This window comes from Tupaia chinensis, unplaced genomic scaffold, assembly GCF_000334495.1.
Source record: "Tupaia chinensis unplaced genomic scaffold, TupChi_1.0 Scaffold000044_1, whole genome shotgun sequence".
Taxonomy (NCBI): domain Eukaryota; kingdom Metazoa; phylum Chordata; class Mammalia; order Scandentia; family Tupaiidae; genus Tupaia; species Tupaia belangeri.
Window position 1 is genome coordinate 2,821,041 of NW_006159500.1, and position 19,454 is coordinate 2,840,494.

The following is a 19,454-nucleotide window of genomic DNA, read 5'->3' on the forward strand; positions in this document are numbered from 1 at the left end:
AATCCATGATTTTTTTTTTTTTTTGTAAAGCTAGAAGATTTGAAAGATCATTGCAAATGAAATACCATCATGGAATTAAATTTCTCCTAATTCCCGTATGTAAAATTAGAAATGAGAATTCAGTGTTTTGGACCCGGTATCAAAAATTGGCATTTAGTAACATTCTTCTATTCACTATGACATTTATATACTTACTGCAATGTCAGATTGCTGATACATATTTATAAAAAGGTAAATTTTATTACAAGAAACTGGATCTATGCATTTCTTTTTTTTTAAAGGCAAAAGGTAACATATTCTTAAAATGATCTACCTTCAGGTAAAGACTTAAAAAAGGGAACAGATGAAGACATGTTGAAGGGAAAGAAGAAACATGTTTATTAGAGAAATAGGGCTAGAGAAAATAATATTCAAACACTATCTGCGAGTATCCAGTCTTGAAATTATTTCCATTAAAAAAGTTTTCAAACTCCTTAAGTATCTTATAGTGAAAAACGAGACATCCTTGTAATCTGTTGCTGACTTTATGTCAATTCTAAGTTATAAATAACATTGCTTCTTTCCAATAAAACCTAAAGTTTAAGAACTTTAATTTTTTGCTCCCTATGTGAACAGGATGAGACTATCTATCACAAGCTTCAGAGAACATACTTACTTCTTGGACAAGGTGCCAGGTAAGGCCATGGTTGGTTGAATACTCCAGCTTCACCTGGTTGTCCATGTGTGGAGTATATTTCTGGCCACACCCCATCACCAAACTGAACTGAATCATATAGGATGCTCCTATCTGCATCGACTGTGTTTCCACGTAGCGCATACTAGAGGCAAGTTTAGAATCTCCTGTGAAACTGAAAAAAGAGGTGGAAATCAGAAAATTCTAAAAAACCCCAATGTATTAGGGAAAAATTAAACTGTTCACTTTATACCATACATCAATTTAAACCTTGCCGAGTTCTACAATGGATTTCAGTCAACCCAATAATGCAATTTAAAACAATCTATCAAAGAAGCAACTCTTTAAATAAAGTTAATACCTACAGTTATCTAATGTTTCTGAAAATATGTACTTACATTTTGCTCCTGAGTAGAAACACTTTGATTCATTAATCTCACTTCTTGGAATCTGTCCTAAAAAAATTATCCTATATTCTGAGATAATTTTATAAAATACTATGACTATTACAGGATTACTTATAAGGGCAATTGGCAACAACTTCAGCAATGGACCATAGGGGAAATGGAGTCTTAAGAAAATCTGTATAGATACCTGACAGAATATTATCCATATTTCAAGTATTTATGAAGATAATACAATCACATTAAAATGTATAATATAATAAGTTTTAAAATATCCACAAATGATTCATGAAGTGAATACATTAACATGTTTCTAGTGGTTGTGTTTGGTGGTGGGAAATTGGCCAATTTATCATTTTTCTTGTTTCTCTTATTTTCCAAATAATCTTTAATTGTCATGCATTAAATACTGAAAACATCAAAATGTAGCTTTAATGGCTGTGCCTCAAGTCAGTGAAATTCACATTTTACTGAGTCCCAGGTGAATAGTAAACTGAAGGCAGGCAAAATTTTTTATTTCAGAGAAAACTGATTAAGAAATTTGTAATCTATTGAAGAAGACTAAGAGTTGGACACATTTTCAAGGAAGTGATTTGGGCCAGCGTTAATACCCCCAGGGTCAGGCATGCTAGGATTTGTCTACTGCAGCGCTCATTTCTGCTATTCCAGAGGTACTGGGCACAGGTCCAATACCACTCTTCAAAAGGAGCTTCTACTAGTCAGAGGACAAGTTGATGTGGACAGTGGAGCTAATGCAAACTTTATGAAATCTTTGAGGCATTTAGTGTATTTTCTTAATTCTCTGCAGTTTGAATCTACAAAAATAAGGAATAACTATTCTGAGTTGCTTCTTACTGAGATTAAGATGTTATTTAAGGATGGAACATTGTCCATACAGTGGGTCACCATGGGCTTAGACTCAAGGTTATGAAATAAAAGAAGCTTTTCCCAACAATGAGTAATTATTATTTAATGGCTTTTAAACCAAGGTTTTATACTTGGACTATGAATAGAGGAATAAAATAGAAAAACCACAATCACTGCATTAGTTGAATGTTCAGGAAGAGGAAGGGATAAGTCATATTCAATACTGCTGGTCTCCTAATCCTTTTATGAGATAGCAAATGCAACAAATTGTTTATCATTATTAATAAGGATGCCTACCATTTCTGAATCTAGGCCATGTCTTAAGACTGCCAAGCACAATGCTCACAGTATCTCCCTTATGTTCACTCTTAAGCAATTCTGTGATGTAGAAATAATTGCCTCTGTTTAGCAGATGAAAATACAGTGCTAGTAAATGGCAGAAGCTAGTAAATGGTAGAGCAACCAGCTTCGCCTGACTCATATTTCTTAACCAGTATTCTATCTCTTTTTATCCCTCCTACTCTAAGACTGAGAGAAGAAAACACTGAAATTTGGAGTAAATGTTTTTTTTTTTTTGGTTAATTTAAGAAATATTAACTTTCAGTTGCTATGTGATGATACTCTGATGTTAAAGATGTAAATCCATGACTGCTGCTGTGTGTTAGTGTACACAGGGTGTAATTTAGAACATATAATGCTGTAGAATGCAATTTTTAGCAATATTAGCAAAAAAATCAAACATAGAACAAAAATTATTAAGCCATACAAGCACAAACTTGTCTTTATAGATTCCAGGGTCTTTTAAGTAGGCGACAAAATCCCAAATGCTTCTTCTTGTGAGAAATAAGAACTACTTTTAGCTTCAAGAGTTAAATGTACTTTCTATATCTTTTTAAGGAAGGGAATTAAAGATAGTCAATTAGGATTCATTTAGGTTGTTTGCTTTAAAGAGACTCTACGTGTATCTGGGCATTTGGAGAGAAAAACCAGAGTGCCTGGTAGCACGTGGCTGAAGGGGTCTGCAGATGAAGCAGAGCCATTAAAACTTTCTCACTCATGCGTGCATGGTATCTCCCCATCTTAGCATTTTTGAAATAAGTTATGATTATTTTCACAATCAGTTTCTCATAATTCCTCCCTTCTAAGATGGTTTAGGGTTCTCATAAATCTATACAGAAACAGAAAGAAATGCTGTGTTTTGCAAATATTGCTTGCACCTAGCCTTCACATGATTACAAATTGTTATAGTTTGGATGATTTGTTTCCCAAAGTTTCACATTTTGGAACATGATGTTGGGAGGCGATGAGGCCCAGTGGCTAGTGATTGGATTATGGTGATTGCATTAAGGAAGCAACAGTTTTGTGGATAGATTAATAATGTCTTGTGAAATCCAGTGAGTTCCAGTTCTCAAGAGAAGAGGTTAGTTCTCACAAGAGCTGGTTGTTGTAAAAGAGGGAGCTTCTAACAAATGTTAGAAGCTGCACATACCTACTATCCTCTGTGTTTCTGTTGGCCAAGCTATAAGCCAGCCTGATGTGATGTCTATACTTTTGGGGTTTCCAGTCATCAGAATTATGAATGAATGAACCTCTGTTTCTTTATGAACTACGCAGTTTCAGGTAGCAACACAAAAATGAGTTAGCAACACGAAAATGAGCACACAAATATAACCATGAAATCGGCTGAAGAGAAGTATTCAAACCCGAGCACAGTGAGTTCTGTGAGCTATCCTATGATAACATTTCAAAGGTGCTAGGACACCAAGAAAGAAACAAGATAAAAATTACATTAAATTACAGGTTAAGTAAGAAAACAAGGCAATGTTAAACAATGACAATAAAATTGCTGCTTAGCACCTGTATCTGTTCCATTGCTAGAACAGGAGCCCAGGGTGTATTTGGTGTCTCCTCTTCTGGGAAGATACTGTTCGGTAGGCTGATTCAGCTGCTAGCCACAGCCTCTTACCTCCCTAATCAAATTACAGGGATTGGTCCAGGGCGGCCATGCATCCACCAGTGAATTCTCATCAATGAGATGTAAGTGAAAGAAGCCAGGTCATTGTACTCATTCAGCTTTCATGATAAGCTTTTTAAAAGGACTGATGGAGGGACCTGCTCTGGTGCCTGGTGGTTAATCAGCCAGATCCCACATGGGTTGACCGCAAGGTCAGTTCCTAGACCCTGTGACTTAAAAAACAAATAAAGTACATGTGCATGCATGCTCAAAATCATGAAAGGAGAGACAAATGGAAGAAAAGAGATTGTGATGTGACCACTCCCCATGGGTGAAGAGGGCTTTCTCCTCTCCCTCTTTCTCTGTGAGATAGGGACAGTACATGTGTCCTCTGGCAAATAAATAAATAAATAAATAAATAAAGGAATGGGTTGCCATGCCTTTTGGCTTGTTGCTCCTATTGTCTTCCTTCTCCAGCCGGAAACGGCCAGCTTGTTACAATAATGGACTAATAAAGACAGGGGGGGACCTCCATTCTGGGAGCATGGAATAGAAAGGAGATGGAAAGAGCCCTGATGGCTTTATCATGGTGCTCACCAGCCCAGGACTGCCTGTTCTAGGAATGCTTATTATGCATGACAAATATCCCTCTTAATTGTTAATATCCCGATCAGTCTTTTCTTGTTTTTGTTGTAAACGAGAACTGAAAGCATTTTTAACTGACACAACTGCCATATTTCATGGTACTATATGATAACTTTTCTCAATGCCTTAATCTGATGCAAAATAACACAAGGAAAACACAGATGTCTGTGCCTTAACCTCTAGGCCATTTACAATACCAGATCACTTGATTGTTTTTGATTTGTTCGAGATTGTTAAAGACCAGTGATATTAAGCCTAGGTTTTTCCTCCTGCATGTTCATACTCATCTGGAATTTTAGGGGCAGAGGATTTCATAGACTATGATCTTTTAATTTATAAAACCACTCTTCTTTGCTGCTTGTCTAAGTCGAGATACATTAATAAAGGCAAAAATGAAGCTGAGCTTCTTCGTTACTACAGAGGAATAAAAAAGAGCAGCCCACATCAGCATTTTGATGAGAAATTCTGGAGACAGAATGCATCGAGAATCAGAAGGCTTAGCTTTATTCATATTGACTTGCAAGAATGCCTCAAAAATAAGGAACAACAACAAAACACTCCTGCAACAAGTTGTAAGATTTAAAGAGAGAATTAGGGTAACTCTTTCGAATACTATTGCGTTGTTGGAAAAGTCTTGATATATTTTTGCATAGAAAAAATAGAGAAATATGTCATGACTTTTCTAATGATCCAATAAAGATTACTATCCCTCTTTATTTCCACCTCCAATAAGCCAATAGGCTCTTTATTATGACACTGGCCAAATGGATAACATCATAATGTAATTTGAGTGTCCGCAGTTTTATGCTTAGTCCATAGTATTGCTCCTTTTCCTCCTTAATTTCATGTATTACTGAGGATCTGTTTTTCTATCAGGTTGGAAGCCTGGCCACGGGGAGGGATCATATCTTATTCATCTCTGCATCCGCTAAAACACTCAGAACCTCCCTTGCACTTCACAGAAGCACACTGTGTTGATATCATGGTTTCCAATAGCTGGATTATCTCATTTGACCTTTGAGTCAAGACCATTTGGGAGACCATCAGGGGTCCTTAACATTGTGTTATGGAGAAGGAAAACTGAGAGACTGAGATGCTGACCCAGGGTCATGCAGTTATTGAAAGGCTAGGAACTAGGCCTCCTGGCTTCTACTTTGAAGTCCTTTCCACTATGATGCCTTTTAAAGGCTCTCAAGGAATGTTTGTTAAATAAATGAGTACATGAATGAGGTCTCTAAACTGGCAAGTAGGCAAGTTTTATAAAACTCTATTTACTTAAATGCTGTAATGAACACAGACAAGGTTTTGAGGTTATCTTTACTTAAAGAAATCACTTTCTGCATTTCCCCAGAGCTTCTTTCCCATCTGCAGAAAAAATACTCTTTTATATGAAAGGCAGATTCAGATAAGCAAAGAGGGAGACTATTTAGGCCACAAAGAGCCTTAAAAGCAAATTCTTGTCAAACAGCCAAATCACCTAGGGACTGAGCCATTTTTGACAATTGAGTCTTCTTTTCTCTTTAAGAATAGTTAATACGGCTGAAATCTCACGACTAATGTGCCGTAAGAGAAGACAGTGCACCAGTACTTACATTTCTTAGAAAGCTAAGAAATAGTCTACTACTCTCAAGAATATCACAAAAAGGAACAGTTCGGAGAACTCCAAAGAAACAGAAGAGCCTCCAAAGAAACAGAAGAGCCGCACAATGCTGTGTTGTTTTGATATCATTCAAAAGTAATATTCACCTGCAGAAGATGTGACTGAATCTAAACCTAGCAGATATCATCTCCTTTTTTGTTTTCTGGTTATATTCTTGTAATTATCAAAGAAATGTTTACTAGATTTGACAGAAAAACTTATCGATACTGTGAAATTAAAGATGGCATTTTAACTCACTTGCTATTTCTAAATACCGTATTTCAAAAGAGAACCAAACCATATTATTTTGGTGGGTTATACAAATTTTATACTTTTGGAAAAACTACTCTGACAATATAAAAGAAGTCCTTAAAAGAAGGTAAAAATGTATAATCTGACTCTTTAGGGACTACCACATTTTGGTATAAACATTCCTAGACACTTTTCTTAGGCGCACACATAAAGATAGTCATACACAATTTTCTTTCTTTCTGTATATTGCCAGATGGCAATATACAGATAAAACATGAGCTCTGCAAGGCAATCTCACATGGGAAGTTTCCTGTTTCAAGTCTGGAGACCTCCTGGAGTCTATTTTTTTGTTTGCTTGATCCATTTGGCCTAAAGCAAAATATAAAATCAAACTTCGATTTATGGTAGTTGTAATCTTTCTTTTGCAACTTTAACAAGTTTTATATTATGGTCACCATTCTAAGTTACTCAGTGTGTGGAGATCCTTGAATGATTTCAACTTCCTTTAAACTTCTCCCCCCGAAAGCACTATCTCTATTAGACTCAAGCCTCAGGTTCAGTCTAGAAGAGATAAGTGAGAGTGGGGGGAGGGGGGGGATGAGCTCCTAAACTTTTGCTCACTCTGTTTCCATCAATACACTCTCCTCTCACACCATTTCTGCTGGAAGATTATTCATGGTTCAGGTTCCAAAAATGATACAGCATTTTCTCTGTTGCATTGCTTGGATCATCTCCGTGTTGGAGAAATGGCAAAGAAAACGGGTGGATTAACATTCCAAAGTCACTTGATAGGCATTTATTAAGATTCTCCTTGGTTTCCTAACTACATTCTCTCAACCAGTTAGAAAATTCAACTAATTCTCTAGGTAAAAAATTCTTAGATATGAAGTTTATTTTACTAGAACCTTTTTGAGTCTCTTCATTTAATCTAAAATTTCAAATAAATTTGGCATTTCTCTACATAAAACATTTTGTCATGTGTTTATTTAATCCATCATTTAAAAAGTCTTTATGCATTTCCAACTGGCTAGCCCATTCCTTATAATCTAATTAAGATTTGTTATGTTGGCAATCAAAGATATTTTAGACTACATATACTTTTCAGCATCTGTTCCAGGCTCTTTTTGTACTTTTTGTCCCCAGCACCTGCTTTATTTCACTTATCTATCCTCTTCCTATGGAGAGTACATAGTTATATTCTTTAGCTTCCTCATTCCTATCCACATTCTCTTCATTTGGTAACTTACACATGATTCTGTAAGTCAGGAATAGTGACTTATTTCAAGTTAAATAAACTTTTAGGCCCATAGAAAGTATATGTTGAGCTGCTTGGCTGCTGTTACTCAGATTTTATAGAAAACAGCTTTCTTTCATTTTTTTTTTTTTTAAACAAAATTCAGGATAAAATTCAGTGCTTCAGGGACCAGCAGATGGTGTGGAGGTTAAGGCACTGGACACTCCCACATGGCTGACCACAGTTTGAGTCCCAGACCTAGCAACTTGCTTTCTCTTTCTCTCTCTCTGTGTGTCTCTCTCTCTGGTCAAATTAAAAAAATAAATTGAATGAATAAATAAAAATTAAACGAAAATAATTCTTTAAAAAAATTCAGTGCTTCATAGAGTGTTTGTTCATGGATCACATAACCTCATGCGTGTGAGACAAAATTTGGGGGTAATGTGTCCCCTAAGAGGCTCCGGCTGTCTGTACACAATGGCCATGTCTGCAGGGAACATGGTCTTCTTTCTAACCAGGTTATCACACCTGCAAGCTGTGACTGTGGGAGAGCGGGTAGGTGAGAGACTTGTCAGCAGCCTCAGAGGTTGGCTGCTCCCCCTTTTCTATTGTACAAGGGTTCAGAGTTCCATTACAGCCCCGTCTCTCTCCTTTGTCTTCTTGGGAGTATGGCAAATTCACCCAATGTTTAGATGCTAGAAGGTAATTTCAATGCCCTTTTTTTTTTTATCTAAAGTTTAAAGTTTATAGAAATTTGTTGGTGAGACAATGGTTTTGAAGATTTCTGCCCAGTTTCAGTTGATGAGTCTTCGTTCTGCCCATCTAATAGCATCTCTAGGAAATGCTCAACAGCTGGAGTAAACTGGGGCAGAAAAAGGCAATCCCCTGCTGGGTGACAGTTGGAATGGGGGTCAGAACTGGATAGAGGAGGGAGAGAGGGAGACCGAAGGACAGAGAGGGGCAGACTACAGGGTACAGAGTGAAGGAGACCTAAGACCCAGGGGAAAAGCCTCACAGCTCTTGGGGTACCTGCTCCCTCATCAGGACTGTGTGTGTGTGTATGCAGGTATGTGTGTGTGCACGTGTGTGTGTGTCAACACATGGCAATACTTCTCTGTCATTTATGTGGGGATGAGGGAGTGCAGAGGAACTTGAGCTGTTCCAGCTTCTCCTGTTTTTTCCCATAACTTTAACTCGTCGCCAGTCTTTGGTGATCCTGAACCACCTCACTTCTGTTTCATATGTTGTACCCAGATTATCTCCAGAGTCAATTTTGGGTGAAGTGAACTTGCCTGATCCACATTTACACCAGTTATCACTAGGATTTACTTTTTAACACACTCCTGTGGCCTCTCTCAGCTTTTCCATTTCCTCACTTTTCCATTTCTTTGACCTTCACGTCCTTTCAGAAAGAAACACATTTTCCATGCAGTCGGGCTTGATAGCCTTAGACGTTTAGCATGGAGGAGACAGTTGAGAGAGAGAGAAAGAGAGAGAGAGAGAGAGAGAGAGAGAGAGAGAGAGGCGCATGAAGAATCTTTGAAATCCTCTTTATTTCTCTCCTTCAACTATGTGCTGAAATGTGCCTTATTTAGAGCATAATTAAGCACAGGAATTTTAAGACTTTCATAGGACCTTGATACTTTTATTTTTAGAAACACTCTCCCACGGCATATAACAAACATTAAAATGTGCCCATGTACTGCATTAAATAAGAATATTTTGGGGTGAAAAAAAACCTTTAAGTGGATTTCATAACTTTCCCTTTAAATTTTATTTGGCTGTTAGTAATACATTAATATATGTTTGGCTATGATTTCTCAGAACACTCAGAAATCTGACCCAAAATTCATTCCAAATATCATAAAATTATATAAATATTAAATTTAGCAATTAGTGAAGTTGGCATAATGTTGCATTTTGAAGACAATTAAAATTTATTAATTTCCCTTTTGCAATTTTCTTGTCATAATTTTGAGACAATACACATTTTCTCAGCCATTAGACTTTTTCCAGTCCCCCTGCAAAGGTTGTAGGCCCCAGTGCCATGGTCAAAATGAGTAAGCGAGCTTTCTAGGCAGAGGTGTAGTTAGTGCTAAAGTGCTAGGAGAGGAAAGAGCCTGGCTGGTGGGAGTTGTGAGAAGGACCGATGAGACTGGGGAACTGAAGGGGCTTCAGATAGACATGCCAGATCATTCAGGGTCTACCAAGGAGGTTTTGTGAACCACTGTCCATGGAAAATAATTGTGTCAGTCCATAAATTACTGTTTTAACTAGTCAGACACAACCATAAATCTAGATAATTGAATGCAGATTTTTTTCTTGCTATGACTTATTCAGTGTTTTTTCTTGTTTGTTTGTTTGTTTTCTCAGTTACTTAGTCCAAAGAAAGATTTTTAGAAAAATTTAAATTTGGAGAAATAAATGACCTAAAAATCAATTCATGGACATCAACAGGACATGAGCCTTGGAATCCAGCTGTTTTTTATAGCCAATCTTAGGCAGGTCTGGATCACCACTGCATCCTCCCGCATGTATGCCCAGGTGGTCTGTTTCTCTACTGCCAGTGTCCTGTGCCAAGCGCCATGACAGCACACGCAGGTGGCGCCATTTGCCTCCTGGCTGAGCTCCTTCTACGGCTTCTCCCATAGCCCTCTACTATCTATTCTCTATACGGTGACCATAACTAACTATATTTTTAAAAATATAAGTAATACCAAAGGACTCCTCTGCTAAAAATTATCTACTAGATTCCTGTAACACTCAGGGAAAAAAAAAATCTATGCTTCTCTCTCTTTTTCTTTTTGTTTACTATAGGTTACATGCACTTGCCAGAGAGAGAAAAAGGGAAAGTTAGAAAATCACCCCTCCTCCCCAAGGGATGTCGACACCACAATCCGTTCTCTTCCGTTCATCTATTGGGATTTTGGGCATGAAAAAAAAATCTATGCTTCTCTCTCTCTCTTTTTTTCTTTTTGTTTACTATAGGTTACATGCACTTGCCAGAGAGAGAAAAAGGGAAAGTTAGAAAATCACCCCTCCTCCCCCAAGGGATGTCGACACCACAATCCTTTCTCTTCCGTTCATCTATTGGGATTTTGGGCATGCAAGCACATGTGTCTGGCATGATTTTCAAGCCACCAGGTATGGACTCAAATCACACAGCTGGCTATGCGGGATCTAGCGCCTTATCCTCCATGCCACCTGCCAGCCCACATTTCTCTACTTCTCTACGAAGGCGGTAACATGATCAAGCTTCTGGCCTGCCTCAGGGCCTCTGTTCTTGCTGCTTCTCTGCCTGGGAAGCTCTCCTTCCTCACCTTTACATCGTGGTCTCTCCCCATTCTGGACTCAGCTTGACTCCCTGACCGTCTTACTTAAAATAACACCACTCTCCCTTTCTGTCACATAAACTTTATTCTCTAACCCTGATAGCACTTATCACTACCTGGTCGGAATTCGTTTACTGTTGCGCTTCCCCTCTAGGATGTAAATTCCACAAGCAGAGGATTTTCTACCTTCGTCTCCAACACCAACTGCTACACGTCCAGCACAAATAGTGCCCGTAATACAATCAATAAGCAGCTGAATGTTTAAATTATCCTATCAATAAGTGAATAATGAATGTAATGAAATCATCATCATTTAAAAAGTAGTCTAATACATAGGCTCTAGTTTAGAAAATTTTAACTAAGTCAATTTGGTGGTATTTTCAACTATATTAGCAAGTTTATAGAGACACCAAAAGCTCAGCATAGTGACACTTCTATTTTGACAACTATTGAAATAATAGGAGGTGACTTTTCAGTTTGTCCCACAGATATTTACCTTAGCTATCTGCTAAGCCTCCTAGAACAATTATTTACTGTGAAATGGTAGTTGAGGTAACTCTTGAGGACCATCTCACCCCAACTGACTTCCTTTAGCAGCACAATTTTAGTTGAGTTACTATTTCTTTTTAACAGTTTCTGTAAAAATTAATGCCAGAAATACTCTAAGTTTGATAATAAACCAAAGCGACAAAGTTTCTACTGAAGTTAGAGGCTATTGTCTAGTGAAAGACAAACCCTAAGGATATTTATTTGGCTATCTACCTACTTATTCTATATAGATAGATTCTTTTTTTTTTTAGAGAGTTTTGCTATAGGGCACATGTGCTTGCCAGAGAGACAGACAGGGACAGAGAGACAGACAGGGACAGAGAGACAGACAGAGAGACAGTGAGAAATCACCCTCCCTTACCACCCGGGGAAATGGCCATGCAGCAATCACTTCTCCTTCATTCTCCTCTTGGAATTTTGGGCATGCATGCACACGCAACTGGCAGGAGTTTTAAGCCGCCAGTTCCAGGACTCGAATCGTGATCAATTATGTGGGAATCCAGCAATGTAACCACTATGCCATATGCTGGTACTAGTAGATTCCTTTTATAAAGGTTTTTTTCCTTGTAAGGCATCAGGGATGTCTAGATGGCGTAGTGGTTTTGTTGCTGGACTCCCACATACATGGCTAACCTCAATTCTAGCCCCGGACCTGGTGCTTGAAACTCACACTGGGCACATGTGTATAATGAAAAGAATGAACTTTAATTAAAAGAACAAAAAGCCTAGCCATGGTAGAGTGTGTTGGGTGCTTCTGTGTGGCAGCTGAGCTGAGAACACATGGGAGACCAAGGTTCAATTCTCCACTCACCCTGAAAAGCCAGGCATGGTGGTATATACCTTTATTCCCAGCTACTGAGGAGGCTGAGGCAGGATAGTGGCACATGAGACACTGTCTAATACACCACACACACATACATACACACACATGAGAAATGAATCAAAATTAGATGACAAAGAATGAGTGGTTTCTATCTTTAACACCCATGAAAGTACACATGAAATTCTTTAAATATTTTTCTATGTCTCATCTATCTGTAAATCTTCTTTTAATTAAATCTGCTTTTTCTTAAGCTCCATTAATGACAAACAGAACTGTAGCTTTTGTTATTTCATCTTAAATCTTAATTATTAATTGAGTTACACTACTTTTTTTCCCTATTATTTTACTGCAAATAATCTGTGTTTAAGTTATATTTAGAGATAAATGGACTTTTAGGATTTTTATGTCTGGGATTTCCTGGTAACCTAACCATCATGCACAAAACCTTTTCTATGATAACATGTTTGTGTGGCTGGAATGTAATCCACCTGTATACAGATGACTGGTATTCAGATAGGAAAATACTGACAAAAGTAAGTATACCCACTATGAGCTTTTTCTTGCACGACTCCCCAACTTTCCCCCCTAGCCAAATTCAGTTTATGTGAGAACAATCTTATTTAACATCCCTATGTGATCTCTTTACATTTCAGAGATAGACTCTTTGGCACAGCACTGCTAAGCAAAAGGTTTACTAGCTTCTAAAATTCAGAAAATGTTCATAATGGCAGGTGTGTGGTAGGAGCTTTCTATCTGTGCTCTTGTCTAACCTTCACAATCTTGGAGGTAGACAGAGACAGAGACTGAGAGAGAGAAGCATCCCTAACAGGCTCCTCAGGCTTCAATGTATCCCCAGTCTCAGACAGGTGAGGCCACAGGCGTTCGTGCACACACCTGGTGTGTACAGAGAGACCTTGGGAAGGGAACCTAGGGGCCTTCCCATGTGGGTCCAGTATTACAGAGCGTTGTCTTCACACTACACCACCAACTGGTCCTATACCATTTTCTAAGAACTACTGCATCAAAATATACTCCTCGAAATTCCAATTATAATTGCCCTGCCTTAATTTTCCAACCTTCTTAGTGTCGGTGCCAAAACCTGAATTCAGGTCTATGCTTTCCTGTTTCTGCCTATTCTTCACACAATAAGTACAAACAATTTTTGCCAATTGTAATGTGCAATGACAATTGCACACATTTTAAAATCAAAACTCTAAATAAAATGATAATAATGTCCTTCCCACCTGTTGTATCTAGCTAGTTTCTTAGATAGGACAGAGGAATGTTAATGTCCCTTGGTATTAGCACTAATAAGTATGTGTCAGATTCAATCTTTAATAAGCCTCAATTAGAATTATTCCCTCAGTAATAGTAACACAAGATAAAGTAATCTATATGTAAGAGGTTTAAATACTATTTTCCAATCCTAAAGCAGAGAGGTTCTGATTTCAGATATATAAATGGAAGAAAGGCAAGTATTATAAAGAATTAAATGCAATTCATTTTTCTACTGGAAAAAAGTGCACCAGGATGACATGCTGCAAAGTGATTTATAGCATATTGACTGTAGTTCTTCTAATGAAAAAGCAATTGTCCAAGTTCTCCCTGGAGAACACTCTCAGTAACAACAATCCATGCTCATGGAAAGTCATGAGTTGGAAAATTAGAACCAAATGAACTCACAGCTGGGAAAAGCCAACAATAATTAATTTAGCACCAGTCATTCATACAGATCATGTATACATTTCAAAATTTCCCTTGAGAGGAACAAGGTCATTGAAGGGCAGAGGCTGCATATTTAAATATCTTTGAGGAATTTTTTTACTTAATAAGATAATATACTCTAAAGGTTTCACATAAAAAGATAATGCCTTATTTTAGGACAAGGAGGTTATAATAACCAATATAACCAATAGTCAATATCATCACTTAAATTGTAATATTGTAACAAGTGTTTCTGAAAAAAAACATCACTAAAGTGAGCTCATATTGAATTTTGGACAATATATTCCTCAGTAGCAGAGAGAAAACAGTATCATTAAAATCAGATTTTATTCTGATTCATTGGCTAAGAAAATGGGAACAGTTTGAGATCTTCCATGTTGTTTCATTTTAATGAGTGGTGAGCATTTCTCATGTCCTTATTAAGGTGGTTAATGTGTTTCTCTAGTCTCATTATCACTGCCAGAGTACATTCTCTGTTGTTCCATAACCAAGACAACTCCTTTTTGTTTCAGAGAAGATCAGAAAGTCAAATCTGATTGTTCACATGTGGTTGTTAATAAAACCCCTGTGGTGCTGCTCAAGGTGCCCATGGGGATTGTACGATTATTAATATTTTCTTATGGTTTTCTATAATTACTGTGATTGTACTTTCGCAAAGTAAATGTATCTCCACCAATTAAAACAGTGGTGGGTTAAGAATATTCATCAAACTTGTGTGAAAGGATATTGTTCTTAGGGTTTTGATCAAAGCACAGAAATTAAACTGCTGTTATCATGCATTCAACCCAAGTGTTAAATTAAAACGCTCAGCAACTTTGGAGTTTATGTGAGCAGATGTTAACTATGAAAATAAACATGGTACAGGCCTTGCATTCATGATATGACTCTTTGTTGTATTAAAAGTGCTGAGAAAATCCTAGTACACAAGGTTGAGAGATAAGTTTATGGTACATGACTGATCTGAATTACTGTTAATTCAGAGCAATTTAAATTTTCAGAAGCATCAAAATTATTTTAGAAATCTCACTTTAGTCTACATCTTTGTATCTTCTTCTTTGTTTAACCCCTTTATTTTCTTTGAAGGCTCCAGGAACATTCATAAAAACAAGCATCTGAAGCTATCAAACAGAAAACACACAATATAACCTTTTCTACATTTCATATAAAAATCTTATTCTATCGAGTCTGACAGTGCTTACAGCAAAAGTGACCAGCTGTACTTCTATTCCATTAGCTGTCATTTTGATGGTAGAATTTCAGCCTGCTGTGTATGAGATGTGACTGTACATGCACTATTCCCATCAAAGGTAATTTTCTGTGCAATGGTGTGTAAAATTTACTGCTAATTATGATAAGGTCATTGATGGGCCATTTATGATAGGCTTTCTGGAGACAATGACAGCGAACAGCTTTCTGTAAGATTTATCTGGAGAAATTAATTGACTCAGTAGAAAATAAACATCTCTTAGAAAACTATTCTCAATCATGTTTGGAGTTTCTAAAGGAACCAAGAGAGGAACATAGTGCTTAGTGGTGAAGGTTGTGGCTTTTAAATCATGTAGACCTGAGTTTTAATCCAGGATCTCTGGCCCTAGATGACCCTACATGATCTGGCCTCTGCACATCTCTTGCTTTCTAGCCTTGACATTTGCTCTCCCACCACATGGGCCCACAACATGGGCTGCAGCACCATTGACATCCTTCTTGGTCCTTGAACATGCCATAGTCGCTCTCACTCTGGGGTCTCTCACCACAAAGTTTCCTGCAATTGGAATTTTCTTGTTCCAGATTTTCCTCCAGATTTTCTTCCTCCAGATTTCATGTGACTGGACCTTCCTCATTCTTCCACTTACTAACCAGTGGAACCTATATCCATTCCTGAATTATCCAAAGGGAAAGTTGTATGTAAAGTAGCTAGTTTCTGACCCCAGTTAATCACTGTATCATCCTCTTCCTGATGTTCATGAAGTATTAATAACAGTTGAAATGATTTATTGACTGTTTATTGTATAATTAAATTTCTATTTGCCTTTAGGGAGAAAAGATCTAAAAATGAAAGGTATTTCAGTTAGGATATCCCACAATCATGAAACACCCCTGATGTTAACTTTATGTGTTGCTGGTCAACTATTGCTTGATAAATGGAATAAAAAGAACTGAAAAAACTTCTTGGACTTTAATAAGCTATATGGAACTAGAATTACTTGTGAGGAAATTTTATTAAAACAGTGATTTCATATTTCAGTACAACCATTATGGTCTCACATGAAGAGAAAGTATGATAACCACTTTAATTATTAACACTTTTTAAAGGTTTTTATATGTAACTGTGGGAAATGAAAAACTTAAATTAATAAATATGATGACATTTTATATTTATTTAAGTCTATCAGCATTTTGTTTCCAGTCCTCTTTCCTAAGACAGCTTAAGACATAATACCAGCTTTTCCAGTAGTCATGTTCAGTAAGTACTTGTCAACAAAGTGCTAAAGGGACTGGAAGATCACCCTTTTTTGTTACAATCCCTATTGCAAATTGTAACAAGAACAAGAATAGCAATGAAATCCTTACCAAAGGGTCCAGTCATGGCCGCAGTAGGGTTGAACATTTCCAAGGTAGAATCCCAGAGACTGAGTGACCTCCACAAGATTGGTGAAGTCAAGACTAATGCTGTTGAAAAGTACAGATGTCATAATAATTTCATCAATAGCCCATACGTCTTCTCCCTGGGAAGAATGATACGGTTGCCACCATCTGAACTGAATTCCAAACTGTCTTGCATCATCTGGTAATTCTACGGAGATTATTCTAAATAGAAAAAAAGTCAAAATTCAGATTGCTTTGTTATCTTAAAATACAAATATTTCCAGTAGACTAGTTTTTTTCTCTGAAGTATAGCATTTTAAAGAATAATTCACCCACTATTACAAATGTCTATTGGGTCACTGGGAAAGTCATGACACATTTTTGCATAGAAAAATATAGCAAAATACATCATGATTTTCCCGGTGACCTAATATATTTGAGACTTTCAATATCCTGATTTGAGCACAGTTTTCTAAATATATTCAAAAACGTGACTTCGCTTTCACTCATCTGCTCTAGAAAAAGCAAACTCAATAAAACATGGTCTTCAAAGTGGCAGGATTCGCCTTAGTTCAGTAAAGGGCTTTAGGCAGCTTGTTACACACATTCTAGTTTTAGACTGGTTGGAACCATGAATTTAGTACAGTGTGTGAGGTCACTTGCTGTGTCATGGCAGCTATGACAACAAACCTGCATCTGACAAATGGGGAAGAAAATGAAGAATAATATCTAATTTCCAGGAGTAATTATTGTACACAGCAGTAGGAAGCATACATTAATTGCCACTGCAATGACATCTGCTTGAAAGCTTCATAAATCACAGTACTATCCTGCTCACATCCACACACAAGGTGAGATGTGAAGCCAGTGGCAAATGGAGCATTTGTCTCCGTCAATGTACAATTAAACACCAGGAGAGGTACTTGTAGTAAACGCACACAGAAAGGACTGATTTTTTTTCCCCTTGTGAGCAAAGAAACAATTCCTATGCCAAGTGACTAGTTGGAGAACTTAGAAATGAATTATTTGAAAGTTTCCATTTCTAAGGTTGGATTTATTGAGAAATTATTAGATCATTGGGAAAAGTCATAACATATTTTTCTATGCAAAATGTGTCATGGCTTTTCTGATGACCCAATACATAGATTTCCCTATCTTCATAAGGTAAAGAAACATGCTAAACCCCATTTAAAAAATGTAATTCTTTAAAAACAACATTCTTAGTTTTTTTATTATGTGCTAATTTTTTGTTTATATATTCATCACTGTATATCATTATAGCTTATAGAATGAATTTTCCCAGCATGAAAATACATTGTGTATTAGTTCAGTTAAAGATATCATCATACATGTTATCATCAATAGATAATTTTCCATTTTTGTAATTCTTTACACACTGAAAATTATTTTAAAATATGGGGCTAGCAGGTAGTGGTTAAGGTGCTGAACATGTACCCTAAATCTCAAAAGAATGGAGGAGAAGAGACTATGGCATGGCCATCCCCCAGAATGATTTCTCACTTTCCCTCTCTTTGAGTCTCTCAGGTGAGCTCATGCACCCTATGGCTGGCAAAACCCTAAAAATAATAATGATAATAATAATTATAGCTATTGGGGGCCTGAAAGTGGAGCAGTGGTAAAATGCTCTGCAAGGCCAACCCACAAGGGGGAATTCCTGTCGATCTTTTGGAGACCTCCAGGGGCATCAGGCATACATGAGCTCATGATATGGGACTGGCTGAGGCTTGGGGGGGGGTGGGTCATAGCATCAAGAACCTGTTTGTGGTGCTGTGTCTCTCTGTCTTGTACTTATGGGAGAAACGAATAAACTTAAAAATACCTACTTTTAAATAATTTATACATGCAAACATGAGGCAGAATAACATGATCATCATGATGAATTACACTAACGGTAAAAAACAGATAAGATTTTTTGCAAGGTGAGAAGCATGTATTTTAAATAATGAAAAATCAATATGTAAATACAGAAATATAAATTTAAAATAATTCTTAAAAAGACAGCTATGTTTGTGACTTTTGAATATTTTTCATGAACTGCTGATTTTTTTAAATGGTTTTTCCCAGGATGTGTTTGCTGGAGAGAGACAAAGCGAGAGGAAATGAGATATTATCCCCCTAGGGTGATGACCATGCCACAGTCCTGTCTCCTCTATTCTCCTCTTAGGGTTTTGGGCATGCACATACATGTGCCTGGTATGATTTTTAAGCTACTAGGTGAGGGACTTGAACCACAGTTGTCCATGTGGGAATTCAGCTCCTTAACCACCATGCCACCTGCTGGCCCCAAACTGCTGAATTTTTTACTGATGTGAGCTTATTAGGAAAAAAAAGGGTAAAGTTTAGTAAAATTAAATATCTTAGTAATTTTTACTGTAATTTAAAAAAGTGTTTATCATCTATTAAATAAATACAAATATTTATTTATAAAAATATATACATTATATAAAGAAATTAAATAAAATAGCTAAACTGCATTTAAACTGGTTCAACAATAGAAACATCAGGCATTCATTTAATAATTTAATTTGATTAACACTATGTTTTTAGGAAATTATAATTTTTCCAGGACCAGCAGGTGGCGTGGTGGTTAAGGCGCGGGACAGTCACACATGGTCGACCACAGTAAGAGTCTCAGCCTGGCGATTCCTTTCTCACCTTCCTTCTCTCTCTCTCTGTGTGTCTCTCTCTGGTCAAATTAAAGTAAATGAATGAATAAATAAAAATTTTAAAAATTATAATTTTCCTTTATA

The 19,454-nt window shown here is 37.0% G+C and overlaps 1 protein-coding gene across 1 annotated transcript in view; it reads right to left on the bottom strand.

Annotated features, from left to right (window-relative positions):
- Positions 1–19,454, bottom strand: part of RELN (reelin) — a 375,213-nt gene that overhangs the window by 138,910 nt on the left and 216,849 nt on the right. Inside the window, exons 18-19 of the mRNA XM_006140794.3 lie at positions 16,669–16,905; positions 656–848 (exon numbers count right to left, since the gene is read on the bottom strand). Of these exons, the coding sequence (XP_006140856.1) occupies positions 656–848; positions 16,669–16,905 (430 nt within the window). The remainder of the gene's footprint in view (positions 1–655; positions 849–16,668; positions 16,906–19,454) is intronic.